General features: G+C 35.0%; 2 protein-coding genes across 4 annotated transcripts; one reads left to right on the forward strand and one right to left on the reverse strand.

The window, feature by feature from the left end:
- Positions 1–2,985: 2,985 nt before the first annotated feature.
- Positions 2,986–8,689, reverse strand: lactb2 (lactamase, beta 2). The gene is made up of 7 exons (XM_007237642.4): positions 8,460–8,689; positions 8,121–8,284; positions 7,282–7,402; positions 6,853–7,031; positions 3,717–3,865; positions 3,549–3,636; positions 2,986–3,455 (listed from the first exon to the last, which is right to left on the reverse strand). Exons 1-7 carry the CDS (start codon positions 8,579–8,581, stop codon positions 3,415–3,417), a joined length of 864 nt encoding a protein of 287 aa, XP_007237704.3. The 5' UTR covers positions 8,582–8,689; the 3' UTR covers positions 2,986–3,414.
- A 1,511-nt stretch (positions 8,690–10,200) lies between these two features.
- On the forward strand, positions 10,201–13,625 carry LOC125801761 (uncharacterized). Of its 3 annotated transcripts, none has more exons than XM_049479032.1 (10): positions 10,201–10,467; positions 10,582–10,626; positions 11,107–11,172; positions 11,312–11,379; positions 11,481–11,559; positions 11,807–11,865; positions 11,960–12,062; positions 12,401–12,469; positions 12,600–12,669; positions 13,366–13,625. In XM_049479032.1, the coding sequence occupies exons 1-10, from the start codon at positions 10,429–10,431 to the stop codon at positions 13,377–13,379; spliced, it is 612 nt and encodes a 203-aa protein (XP_049334989.1). In that variant the 5' UTR covers positions 10,201–10,428; the 3' UTR covers positions 13,380–13,625. The 3 variants fall into 3 exon arrangements, with proteins under 3 accessions (XP_049334989.1, XP_049334987.1, XP_049334988.1); XM_049479030.1 differs by lacking the exon at positions 13,366–13,625 and adding an exon at positions 12,912–13,343 and having other exon boundaries at positions 12,600–12,726; XM_049479031.1 differs by lacking the exon at positions 13,366–13,625 and adding an exon at positions 13,005–13,342 and having other exon boundaries at positions 12,600–12,726.
- Positions 13,626–15,041: the final 1,416 nt, after the last annotated feature.

Here is a 15,041-nt window from a genome sequence, read left to right on the forward strand (position 1 = left end):
ATCCTTGAGATGTATTTTTTTTTATTGTTGTGTGACTCCAAATCCCATCTATGCTTTTTTAATTTTTCATTTCCATCTATGATTTTTTTCATAATAAATCCATAATATTTAAGTTAATATACACAGTTTAGTTGTGTGCCTGGGTCATCTGACCCATTTAAAGGTCTCATTCCATCGTTTTAAATTCATTTTAAAATGTCTAGTTGTGGAAATTCATTTTAAAATGTCTAATCTGAATGAATGCCATGTGAGCAGTTTTTTTGTGTGAAAAAAGTGCTCTGGTGTTTCTATTTAGCCCTGCTTTAGTTCACTGAATATTCATACATTCAAACATTTCGCCTCTGATTGGCTAACAGCACTGCAGCAGAGAATGCCTACACTGAAGTACATACTGTTTCAAAAGCTACTGCACATGGTGTGCTCTAATAAGTCCTTGGTTAAAAATGTTCCAATTTTGGTTAGCTAGGTCAAGACAAGATTTACCCCAGTATATGGTTCATTTATCTCTTGTACTCCAGACAATGAATCTGCCTCTTCCAGAATTCACGGTGGAAACCTGAAAGACATGATATTTGATAAATGATATTTATTCTTGAAATTTGAGATCATTTTCAGTACCTTCTTATCAGTGTCCACATGTACACATCAAGCCACCCTTCAATAAGGTCCAGCCTGTGTACCACTGATAAGAGCCTGGGAACTCACGAAACAGCATAAAACCAGAATTACATGACTCAATTTAGTTTATTTCAATGCTGTATTCTGTATACTGCTTCTTTTATGGGGTAGAATGAGTGTACAACATACTAAGGATGCACCTAAATTAACATTTCTGTCCTAATACTAAACATATTTTCTGGCAGTATATGTATATATTTAATTAAATAGCCTAAATGTATTTTGACAAAACTACAATAAAAAGTAAATAAAATAAAAATAAATGTATATTGAAGATGTTTAATAAACTACCAGATAAAAAAACAAAGCACAATACATTCACCTGCTGCCTTTGCTGAAAAAAAAGCTTATGTTAGAGGAAACGCTGCAACATGACTTAAAACAAACAAGTCATTGTTCACTATAAGTTATTTTGTTTTTCACTTGTTTACAAATATTTTTGGTTGCCAACTATACAGAACCAGTCACACCGGGATACACCTTAGATTTAGTGTTTTTTCATAATTTCTTAAAATGGTCTGTATTGTAGATCAATACTAATGACATCCAAACTATGAAGAAAAACATTATTGAATTATTGAGTAAACAAAAAACGTTAAACAAACCAGAATATGTTTTATATTTTACATTCTTCAAAGTAACACCTTTCCCAGCTGGCACACAACCGACCTTCAACGTTGAAATGGAATTGAAATTTGATTAAAGTAATGTCTGTTGTTGTTTTAATGTTGAAACAATGTTAAATCAACATTTAAAGTTAAATGGTTGTGCTAATGTTAAAATTTAATCTTGAATCAACATAATGTCCTCAACCTTCTGCCTTTTAAATGAGCATTTTACATTACATCACCATATAATTTCTAAAAAAAAATGATTGAATGGAGGGATGAAAAAGTGTTTTACGTCTATTTGCAGTAACTGCTTTTTAATTGAACACCATGTTCATGTTCTATTTGTTTTACTATTTTAGTATTTTTAAGATCAAATGTTCGATAATCAGATTAGTAGTGGTGGTAACTTTTTTTATACTCAGATTTACTGCAGTGATGTAAGTTTATTGTTACACTCTGTTAATGCTGGGATTTTCTAATTTTAGTGAGATATGGTTTATTAAAGGTAGAACATATGACGTTGAAACGATTCACTTTTCAAAATCAACGTTTATTCAATGTTGATTCAACCATAACATCAACATTGATCAACATTTATTTAACGTTTAAATGCCAGCTGGGTTTGCTTAGATGATAGCTTTACACATCTTGGCGGGATTTTCTCAGTCAGCTTTTTATGTAGAGTCACCTGGAATGGCTTTCAGTTAACAGCTGTGCTGAACTTATCAAGAGCTAATTACTTAACTTAATTAAGCTCTATTTGAGTAATGTTCTAATCCACATTATGGCAAGAACTAAGCAACTAAACTATGTAGAATATAAAATAAAAACAGAATTCTGTGCACAAACTTTATATTTAAGAGGCAAATAAAAATATATAAAAAATATTTACTTCTACAACACACTTAATATTTGGTTATCGGTAAATGTTACTTAAATATACATGGTTTCCTTTTACAAACACAATTTTAAATACATTGCATATATTTTCAAAGTGTGAAGGTCAGGACTTTTCTTAAAGCTTAATAGAATGTTAAACAAGCCAAAATACTCTGTGAAGCATTTAGATGAGCTCTTATCTCAAATAGCCATTAACTTGTGGTTTCTAAGGCTGGTAACTCTTATAAACCTATCCTGTGTTTCTTTGTTTCCTGATGTGGTCCTGATGAAAGACAATTTCATCATAACGTTTTTTATTGTGTGTGTGACTGAACTTGAGAAAGCTTTAAAGGTTTTTGATATTTTCTGTATTGACTGACCTTCATTTCTTGAAGTAATTCAAGTCATTTCTTTTCTTTACTTGCCATATGTTCTTGTCATAATATGGATTAGAACATTACTCAAATATTCACTGTATACTTGTAACTCTACCTCTTCACAACTTCACTACTGATGCTCTCAAACACTTTATTAAGAGACAAGAAAATCAAGAAATTAACTCTTGATAAGTTCAGAACAGCTGTTAACTGAAAGCCTGAATTCTAGGTGACTCTACCTCATAAACCTGTGCAGCTATACTAAATATTTTTTTTTATAAAACCTCATTCAAAAATCTTTTAAATGAGTTCCCTCCTTTTGTAGCTTATTTTTAAGTGTCTAGGTAGAGTATGTTTCTCTGAGGGGAAAACCGTACGCTTGACTTGTTTGCGTTTGTGTATGGTTTGTGTGTGAAATTAAAAGAATGGAGACTGACAAGTTTTAATTAAGTATTTTTTTATTTATTTTTTATTTATTTTATGCTAAATAACATATGTTGAGAGTAGATGCGTAAACGTTACATTACTGTTAAAATTAACATACAATGTACCTTATAATTTGACCCTTGCTTGTTCATTGTTCAAATGCTCGGCCACGTTGGAAGAATCACAGCAAAAGACCTGCTTTAGTATTTTAAAAAAAAGTGTTGAATTTTGATTTGCATTAGTCAGGATGAATCAGAAGAGTGGGCTGGGCCACTGAAACCAGAGGAACCTATAAACCCAACAAGTGAACAGACGAGTCTGTAGGCAGAGTGCATTTCAGAGATGCTAAAACAGCACAATTACATAGATGAATACACCATAACATTTCCACATAGGCACAATATCAGTGTGTAAAACTCAGTGTTAATCTGTTGGGCAACGAGTTACAGGTTGCTCTTCCACTTCCTCTCCTTCGATTCCCCAACTGCAAACAGACATACACAGACAGTCTAATAGCAAAACAGGTATTCACAACAAAATGTAAATTACATTCTCTTTTTCACACATTGAAACACACCTAAAGTGATCTTTCCCTCCTTCTGTAGTTTCTTTAAATGGTGCACCAGGTTGATTTCTGCAGCACGGTGCAGGTACTCAGGAGTATCCTATTATTATCAACACAGTCAATACATCAGTGTCATCAATATCAAAACACCAGCATCATAGACATTCCATTATACATTACCTTATAGACCAGTTTAACCAAGGCAGAGGAGCTGAAGGCATCCGCACCATTATCTCTGAGCACATCCAGAATCTGCTGCTCCCGAGCAGCTCGGTGGGTGATGTACTCCTGTATCTTACTGCACGCGCTCAGAACAACAGGACCATGACCTGATACAAAACATACACACTTCACTCAATAATGTAAGGCCAGGATGAACATTTGGACACACCTTCTTAATCAAAGTTTGTATTTTTTTTTAACTACATTTTAAATGAATACTGAAGTGATCCACACTATGAAGGAACACATAAGGAATAATGTAATACCTTAAAAGTGTTAAACATCCTATATGGGGAGCTGTTAACTTGTGGTCTCTGAACCTGGTAACTCTGATAAATGTATCATGTGTAACAGAGGAAACTATTGCTGCTCTTCCTTTTCTGGGACAATCCTGATGAGTGCCAGTTTCATCATAACCTTTTTGATGGTCTTTGTGACTGCACTTGATGATTCTATTCAAATACTTGGATTTTTTCAGAATGACTAACCTTCATTTATTAATAAAGTCATTTTTTTCTTTACTTACTTGAGTATTTCTTGCCATAATATTGATTAGAAAATTACTAAAATGTATGTATACTAACTCTATCTCTTCACAACTTTACAACTGATGCTCTCAAACACATGAATTATTAACTCTCTACAAGTTCTGCACAGATGTTAACTGAAAGCCATTCTTAGAACTCTACCTCATAAACCTGACTGAGCAAAGCTGTCATCCGAGCATAAGGTGCTACTTTGAATTATCTAAAACATAAAACATATTCTGGTTTGTTTAACACTTTTTTTATTTACTAGATATGTTCATATGTTTTCTTAATGGTTTGGATGACTTTAGTGTTAATTTAAAATGCAGAACATTTTAAAATAATAAAAAAAAATGGATAATTTAAGGTGTGTCCAAACATTTGACCGAAACTTTATATACACACACATCAATGACTGTATATCGATCATTTATAATAATATGACCACCACCTTGTTAGCTCTGGTTAAGCAGCCATGTCGGGTGCTAGTGAGGATATTATTACACTTTTCAGTGCAGAAGAATGGACATTTGGGTGGATGTTTTAAATGTAGCATCGTTACCCCCTCTAACCAAGCCTACTGTTTTCGCTGAATGTTTATTATTACTGCGGGTTGTAATCTAAATCACTGGATCCACTGACACACCAGTTCTAACACAAAGTTACAGGTAAAGATAAGATAAGATAAAGCTACAAAAGGGGGACCAACTTTACATTAATGTCTGTGCGTTAAAATTTTAAGTCATCTTCAGTAGATATAATGTGTAGGTGTCCAAATAATATTATTCTGTATGTACAGTTTACTAGGGCTGTCCCTAATGATTATTTTTTAAACGATTATTCTAACGATTATTTTTTTCGATTAGTCGACTAATCTATTTATTGAGAAACATATTTAAATAACTATTATTTTACGTTTTAAAGCAAACGATAAATTACTATATTTATATATAATAACAACAACAACAACACAAGCCTACTAAACCAAACCCCACACTTATAATCACTTACATGTACAACACGTTGTTTAGATCTATTACGCTAAAAATGGATAAGCTCCCATACACCACAACCGTGTGTTGTTTTCTGTGACCGCTAGATTTTGTGACCACTGGCAAGTAGAGGTGGGCGATACCGGGAATTTTGGTATCGATCCGATACCAAGTAAACGCAGGGCCAGTATTGCCGATATCGATACTGATACCGATACTTTTTAATATTTAAGCTTTATAGATCCAAATGATCCAAAAACCTAGGATATAATTTCACCAAACATTGTAAGTGATAACAAAATACTTTAGTATCACAATCAACATTTTTTTTAGAAACAATGGAACAGTAACAAAACAAAGTTTAAATATAAAAAAAATTCTCCCCTCACTAGACATCTTTTCTAGTTCTTTGTTTCTTTGTTTCTTTTTTTTAAATAGAATTGTCATTTGGAAAAACAATAAAAAATAAGGAATTGTCTTCCTTTCAGTGCAATTCAAATGCAAGTTTTTCTTAAATAAACAGAGTGTAAAAAAATATCACTCAACACTAATCTCCTGAGGTAGAGGCGTGTCGACTCGAGGAGAGCGCTGGGTGGGCGGGGCCAGGCTGAGCCTACCTGCTGGCTTTGCTGAGCCATGTGACGCATGTGCAACAACAAGAGACCAGAGAGTAGACTGTGGTGAATCTCGTGCGAAGCAGTCAGTGCGTGCGGCAGAGAAAAAAGCTTGAATATCGATATTTTTACACGAGTATTGCTCAATACCAATACCAGCGTTGGTATCGATATTATCGATATTTGGATCGATCCGCCCACCTCTACTGGCAAGTAGTTCTCAGCAGACCGGTGCACTGGCCGATTCGAAACGTGTTCGTTTCTAATGTTTACCCCGACTGGCCAAAACAGTTAAGTTTAGGGCTGAGGGTAAGGTGTAGGTATAGAAAGCTTCTGTTTTGCCAATGAACGCTCATAACCGTGAGCACTGGTCACAAAATTCCGACGGTGACAGAAAACGGTGTAACACCGCAGCGCCGACGGCTCTAGCTAAAATAACTTAAGGCAGCTAGCTTAGCTAAACACCTGAACTTATGAATAATGCTACTGTTTCTGGAAACTGCGAAATGCCATGCACAAATATAAACCAAAAATGTATAATTTCTGCCTGTGGCAGGTTTAAAACCTTTGGTAGACAGCCTTAAGTCTTTTTAAGGACACCCGCGGAGACCCTGATGTAAACGGTAACTTACTGTGTGACTCTGTTGACATAGTGCTCCTGGATGTTTGCGCTTCAAGTGCTCCTGCATAGCAGTTGTGCTACTGTGATAGACCATCCCCATTTTGCACATATGGCAGAGGACCACATTGTTGCCCTTTTGCGTGAAATGCTCCCAAACTTTAGATGCCCGCTGGCGTTTTTTTGTAGCTGGAGATCGCTCTCCGGAGTCCATGCTCTCCACAGGCACCGCCATGTTTACGACGCGCCGACGCGCGTTATGCAAATCGATGTATTTTCGTAATCGATGACGTCGATTATGTCGACGCGTCGCCCCAGCCCTACAGTTTACACAGCACATACCTGGATAGATGAGGTCTGCTTTGACGTCAAGCAGTGTCTGCAGTGAGAGCATGTAGTCATGTAGGTCCTCAAACACAGCCGTTCCCTCCCCCAGAATGCAGTCTCCAGAAAACACTGCCTTCTCCTCCTCCAGGTACAGAGCCATGTGGTCATCAGTGTGACCCGGGGTGAACAGTACCCTAGATTTATGCAATATCATATCAATATGGAACATGCAAATAAAACTCAGTGTTTCTTACATGTACCTTTGTTGTTTTGTTTGATGGCATTGCAAATATATTTAATTGCTTTGCTGCCAACATGTGCTAAATGAGTTGATTTGTGAGTTTTTGTATAATGATGCTTACAGAAGCATAGCTTTCTTTCTATATGTAACATTTTACACAGCATACTGTAAACTCTGAGCAGTGTAATGTGAGGTGGGCTCACCGTAGAGTAGCTCCCTCAGTCTTTATGACATCTCTATCCTTCAGGTATCTGTACTGCTTTTTCTCCTCTCCAATCCCCTCCGGCAGAGAAGGAGAGCGGGGAAGCTTACTGACCTCCAGATCTAAAGATACAGAGATACAGTCAGCAGACAGCAAATATGATGATTTTTAAATACTTACCAACATTATTTAAGTAAAAAAGTTTGATATGTCTGTAGCTGCAGCTGTAACTCCATGCTGAGACATCAGGACATGATTCTAGATTTTTAGACTCTTTTTTTTTGATCAGTTATTACTTTTCAATAGCATTACAATCCTACACTCCTACACACGTTTTCGTATAATAGTTAAGGATTAAGTCCAGGGAGGATGTTCTCTTTCTCTTTCTAGAGATGGATTCTTGTCAATTAAGGTATAATAACAAAATAGTTAAAAGGTCAATTATTAATATATAATAATACAGTGTTGTCACCAGAAGTAGGGGTGGGCGATATGGCCCTAAAATATCACATGGTCTTTAACGATAATGATACTCTTGGTGATGTGACAAAACACTGAATTAAAAAAAAAAATATTTCAAGAATACACTACTGAAACAAAATTTTAATTTAAATTGTATTACTGCACCTTATATGATATGGCAGACCCCTAACTGAGATATTACAAAATACAATAATTTTATAAGATTTGTAGCACAATAAATGATCCAGAATGTCATGATACTAATAATGCACTTCATATATCTCCATATATTCAGAATTACAGTCAGAGAGAGTAAGAGAGAGACACAGAAAGAGTCAGAGAGACAGACAGACAGACAAGTGAGAGAGAGACAGTAACCTCTGTGTATGTGAGTGAAGATGTCTGCTATTCCTCCAGAGTGATCATGGTGCCAGTGTGTGATGAGGATCTCCTGAATGGAGGATTCACTCTGCCGCAGAGCTTCCTTCAGATTACTGATGTACTCAGGTACAGAGGGCTCACCTGTATCTATCAGCACGCGCCTGACGCACACGCACACGTACACACACACACACACACACACACACACACACACACAGTGTTTCACACATTGTAATGGTGTAAATTGACTGGTAACAGTGTGTATGGGTGATCAGCAGGGTGACTATAATATAGGTAGGGTAAGTTACACCTGAGCGCGCGCTGCTGCTGGGTTACCTGTTCCCGGTGCCCACCAGGTAAGTGTTGGTGCCCTGCAGAGTCATAGGACCCGGATTACAGCCCAGGACCCGGACCACCCGGGAGGACAGCTGCTCAATGCGTGGAATCACTGCGGACATTCTGCTGGATTATCTGTATCTGTTTCTACACTCAGTTTAGGTTCAGGTTCATTACTGAACTTTGATACAGTTGGACTTTAACTGTATACAAAACAAAACACTTCACTTCCGTTTCTACGATGCTTTTCAAAATAAAAGTCCTTCAGTGTCGCCTTCAGCCGGTGACATCTGGGTTAGTTTTTTATTATTATAAAAAAATAATCATTATATATAACGTTACAATGAAACACACACAATTATGATGCAATGCACAGTAGATATTTAAATTAAATATTTAAATAATATTGAAATTTCTTCACACATCTAATAAAGATACTACGTTACGAAATTAACAATTACATAGGGTGTAGATTTGAAATAAATAAAATTCTAGCTGATAATATATTTAAACAAGTAATAGACAATTTCAGAGGAATATTCATGAGCGTACGAAGTGATGTAGCTGTTCCTAGGACACTTCCGTTTAGAGGTAAACGGCGTTCAAAACAGTGGACGTAACTTTTTTATTTAACATGAATGCAAACTTCACCTAATCTGAAAGTCACAAACATTTAAAATCAGGTCAAATCGTTCTTTAAACAAGTAAACTCTGGAGGACCAAAAATTACATAAGCATAAATAAATACAGATATAAATGTATAAATACATAAATGAATAAATAAATTAATGTTGAAATTAATAAATATATAAATAAATGCACATATAAATGAATAAATAAATAAATACAATAATTGTATAGTTAATTAATTAATAAATACATTTCTTATTTATATATTTATTCATTTATATGTGCATTTATTTATGTCAACATTCATTTATTTATTAATGTATTTATTTCAACATTTATTTATTTATACTTATGTCATTTTTGGTCCTCCATAGTAAACACACGTGCTTTTGTTTTTCACACTGCTAACCTGCCATGCAGTTACAGTGTCCGCTCACAACTTCTCCCTCCTTCTTATCTATAAACCATGCAGAGTACGTGTTGGATAGCGTTTGACCTGCTCCAACCTCACCATACACTATAGTGATGCTTCTCTACTACAGGAACAAAATCCCAACTTTTCCACTGAGAAAGTAATTATATCCGTCCAAACCGCTTTCACTGCCTCTGTTTCAACAAGATAGTAATCACATCTGGGTAGGTCACCTCTGGCAAGCGTTTTAAATCAGAGAAAAAAACTCCCTCTTAAATCCTTATCAAAAGGATCAGTAAAATTAGTTTGATCACTTTTTACTAATTTCTGACCATATGTTTGCTCTGTTTTCGGGAGATTTGCGAAATATGCACTCTCATTTTGACAGCTGTATACTTGAAAATAGCGCCACCGGAAGCGTGGAAGGAACAGACATGCGCAGTAGCTTTGTTATTGTTTTTCTCATTAAAACGGTCTATATAATAATATATAATTTATATCATTACAATAATTAGTATTGTAATAATGGGAAATAAACTAGCAATAATAAAATAACATTATAAAATAATAATAATAATAATAATAATATGGTGCAAATAATTATATATCCCCCCCCCCCCCCCTCCACCCTCCCACGCCCCGCTGCGTCATTCAGCGCAGCGCAGCCGATTTGTTTTTATTCGAACTCTTCGGAGATCGTGAGCGGCAGCAGCAGCGTTTCTTTGGACAGACCGTCTACAACTTTTCAACACTAGTTTACTGTTTTAAATTTACTGTTTTATTATCTGTATTATCTTTTAATTACTGTATATAATTGTATATAATTGTATTATTTGTACTGTTTTGTCATTAATTAATTGTATTTTGTTTTTTTGTTTTTCAGCTTACTGTAGCCGCTGAGGGAGCTCACCCCCATACCGGTCAGGTATGGATCCCCGGTGGAGGAGCAGACCTCTTCCAATAGTGGTGAGTAAACTTGAAACTTCTCACATTTTATACCAAATTCACCCTCAGTAACACTCAGAAATAAACCCAGAGCTGGATTAGTTCAGGAGTTTAAAGCAGGGCTTTGTTTTTCAGGCGCAGTCAGGAAATTTTTGCTTCAGGACTCGTCCTGTGTCTGCGGTGAGTCTCTATCACTAACTGTTACACCTGCAGCTAATGACTAGCTAACTAACTAACTAACTAATTAACTAACTAATTAACTATCACCCCCAGTATACCTTACTGTAACCCTTTTAGTTCGGTTTTTAGAGTCAACGCTAATTTCTGAAGAGATTTCTCTTGAGTATCCACTGTGCCCTAACCTAGGTTAGCTAAGTTAGGGTTAGATAGACAGCATATATTGTACAGAAGCTAGTGAAATGATTTAACACTATTTCTGTTGTGTATTTTCTTGGTTCTTTTTGCTTTTAGACGTAAAGGGAAGGTTAGATTAGGGAATTAGTCTCAAAAATACATTTTTGATGACCCTTTGTTTGATCACAATGAGAGATTCATAAAAAATGTGGTTACAATTTTAGGTAAATATTATATAGACAATATGAAATTTGCTAATAAAAAGAGGATTGAGGCAGTGATGAGCTGACATAAGATTGTCTGCAGTGGCAGGGTGAAGATCCAGCCGCGTGTGAGGAGCCTCAGATGAAGCCGAGGGCCCACATTAAGAAGGTAAGAAAAGCACAATGAACAGTTAAAGTGTAGTCAAGTATCACTGTCACACATCTCTATTTTAGCAGCATCAATAATACATACAGCTCTGCTTTCACTGAATCTTTATTAAATTGGACTTAAATTGTATTTTTAACAGTGCATTGAAGGTCAGCTGGAGGGACTCCTTCCCACCTCCCACCAATTGCCTCCAACCACACCTGAAAGGTATCACAGCCTTCTTACCTGTCCCTCTACCACCCTGAAACCTCCCATTCCTTTTTCTGATTCTGATTTACCACCCCGACACCTCCCATTCCCTCTTTCAGGGATGGCAGTAAGGCTCTGGTGGCGGTTGCGGAGGCAGAACCCTTGAACAGGCTGAACACCGCTGGTCCAGTTGCACAGGTAAGAGTTTGCGGTTTATTCTGTATCCTCTCTACCTCTTTACCATCTTCCAGTGATTGAAGATTTAAAGTTTTTAGGACACACACATACAGTATTCCCTTACACACACATTCACACTATATACACACTTAAAGTATCCAGCTTTCTGCTTCTGTGTGTCTTGCTATCCCTTTACTACTGTAATACTGTCAATTTCCCCACCTTTGTATTCATAAGCAATTATTTTTTCTCATCTGTTCTTGGACAGTGTGAGGAAGCCCCGATTGCGTCCCTCACCACCACCCACCCCCCGGAGACATTCAGCCAGTAAGACACTGCACTATCACCCACCATCAACACTCAAATAATCTCTTAAACACCTCACCGCCAACAGTAGGACCTCTGTTTTTTCTCATTTCAGGTCAGGTGTCGATGTCCTGGTGCTGGTCGCAGAGGCGGATCCCTCTCACAGGCTGGACACCAACAGCACCGAGCCTGAGTCTGAGCCAGTGCCAGTTGCACAGGTAAGAGTTGGGAATAAATTCTGCTGTCAGCTATAGAAGAAGTACCTGCAGTATCAGATTGTTTAGATATTTTCCATGTATGACCCATTACTGTATCTCATTCAGTAAAAATACTTTTTATTTAGTGGTATAACTAACAGCAATTCTTAGGAAATATTTTAAACACCATTTTAACCTGTTTCACTTATAGTTCCTTACAAGTATTAGTTAAATATATATATAACTCATTTCTGCAGTGAAATTATTAGTAAGGTGTTTTTTTCCATTCTGTCTTCATATAGTTGAAGGTCTACAGTTTTTTGGTAAACACCTTTATTTTTTTTATCTGTGTCTTATAGGCTGAGGGGGATCTGGAGGGCAGCATGGAGGTCGTGGTGGAGAGCACAGAAACAGCTCCAAAAACACAGGTCAGTTTAGTTTTACCTAAAGCATCAAATAAAACCAGTTCACTCTTTTCTGTTCTATTGTATGTGTATGGGATGTATATATCGGAGGATTTTACACCATACTTTATTCTGTATTGATGTTTCCCTGCAGAGACGACGGCTACAGCGCTGTCTGAGACTCTGGAGGAGCACAGCCTCTACCCTACTCTCCTGCTTTCCTTGTAGGGTAAAAAGGATAGATAGGGAGACATAGACATAGAAAGGGAGATGATATATAGGTACATGGATAGAAAAGGGGATGACATATAGGTAGATAGATAGAAAAGGGGATGATATATAGGTAGGTAGATAGAAAAAGGGGATGATATATAGGTAGATAGATAGAAAAGGGGATCACATATAGGTAGATAGATAGAAAAGGGGATGATATATAGGTAGATAGACAGAAAAGGGGATGACACAGGTAGATAGATAGAAAAGGGGATGACATATAGGTAGATAGACAGAAAAGGGGATGATATATAGGTAGATAGACAGAAAAGGGGATGACACATAGGTAGATAGATAGAAAAGGGGATGACATATAGGTAGATAGATAGAAAAGGGGATGATATATAGGTAGATAGATAGAAAAGGGGATGATATATATGTAAATTACATTTATAACAAAAATAATTATTATGATTATTATAATAATAATTATACTATTTATCAATAATTATATAAAAATAATCTATTTGTCTGTCTTCTCCTTTTTCTATCTATCTCTATCTATCTGTCTATCTATCTATCTATCTTCTCCTTTTTCTATCTATTTTCTCATTTTCTATCTATCTCTCTTTGTCTGTCTCTCTATCTATCTTCTCTTTTTTCTATCTATCCATCTATCTGTCTATATTCAATTCAATTCAATATAGCTTTATTAGCATGACTGTAAATTACAGTGTTGCCAAAGCATTATAACAATTAACAACAACAATGATATATGAACATACATAACAGACAGACATAACATTTATAACAAAAATAATTATTATGATTATTATAATAATAATTATACTATTTATCAATAATTATAATTATATAATAATAATCCAACTATCTATCTGTCTGTCTATCTTCTCCTTTTTCTGTCTATCTATCTTCTCATATTTCTATCTATCTATCTATCTATCTATCTATCTATCTCTCTGTCTGTCTCTCTGTCTTCACCTTTTTCTATCTATCTATCTTTTCCTTTTTTCAGTGATATATGAACATACATAACAGACAGACGTAACATTTATAACAAAAATAATTATTATAATTATTATAAAAAATAATTATACTATTTATCAATAATTATAATTATATAATAATAATCTATCTATCTTCTTATTTTCTATCTCTATCTGTCTTTCTGCCTGTCTATCTTCTCATTTTTCTATCTATCAATCTTCTCCTTTTTCTATCTATCTATCTATCTATCTATCTATCTATCTATCTATCTATCTATCTATCTCTCTGTCTTCTCCCTTTTCTATCTATCTATCTTTTCCTTTTTTCAGTGATATATGAACATACATAACAGACAGACAACATTTATAACAAAAATAATTATTATGATTATTATAAAAAATAATTATACTATTTATCAATAATTATAATTATATAATAATAATCGGTCTGTCTCTCTATCTATCTTCTCCTTTTTCTATCTTTCTATCTTCTCATTTTCTATCTATATCTGTCTGTCTGTCTTTTCCTTTTTCTATCTATCTATCTTCTCATTTTTCTATCTGTCTGTCTGTCTTCTCCTTTTTCTATCTATCTTCTCCTTTTTATCTATCTATCTTCTTTTTCTATCTATCTTCTATCTTTTCATTTTCTATCTATCTCTATCTGTCTTTCTGTCTGTCTATATTCTCCTTTTTCTATCTATCTTCTCCTTTTTATCTATCTATCTATCTATCTATCTTCTTCTTTTTCTATCTATCTTCTATCTTCTCATTTTCTATCTATCTCTATCTGTCTCTCTGTCTGTCTATATTCTCCTTTTTTATCTATCTATCTATCTATCTATCTTCTTCTTATTCTGTCTATCTTCTCTTCTTCTATCTATCTATCTTCTCATTTTTCTATCTATCTATCTTCTCATTTTCTATCTGTCTACCTATCTTCTTTTTCTATCTCTTCTCATTTTCTATCTATCTCTATCTGTCTTTCTGTCTGTCTATGTTCTCATTTTTCTATCTATCTATCTTCTCCTTTTTCTATCTATCTATCTATCTATCTATCTATCTATCTATCTATCTATCTATCTATCTATCTTCTCATTTTCTATCTATCTCTATCTGTCTTTCTGTCTGTCTATATTCTCCTTTTTTATCTATCTTCTCCTTTTTATCTATCTATCTATCTATCTATCTATCTTCTTTTTCTATCTCTTCTCATTTTTCTATCTATCTATCTTCTCCTTTCTATCTATCTATCTTCTTCTTATTCTGTCTATCTTCTCTTCTTCTATCTATCTATCTTCTCATTTTTCTATCTATCTATCTTCTCATTTTCTATCTGTCTACCTATCTTCTTTTTCTATCTCTTCTCATTTTCT

Source organism: Astyanax mexicanus, chromosome 4 (assembly GCF_023375975.1).
Source record: "Astyanax mexicanus isolate ESR-SI-001 chromosome 4, AstMex3_surface, whole genome shotgun sequence".
Classification (NCBI taxonomy): Eukaryota; Metazoa; Chordata; class Actinopteri; order Characiformes; family Acestrorhamphidae; genus Astyanax; species Astyanax mexicanus.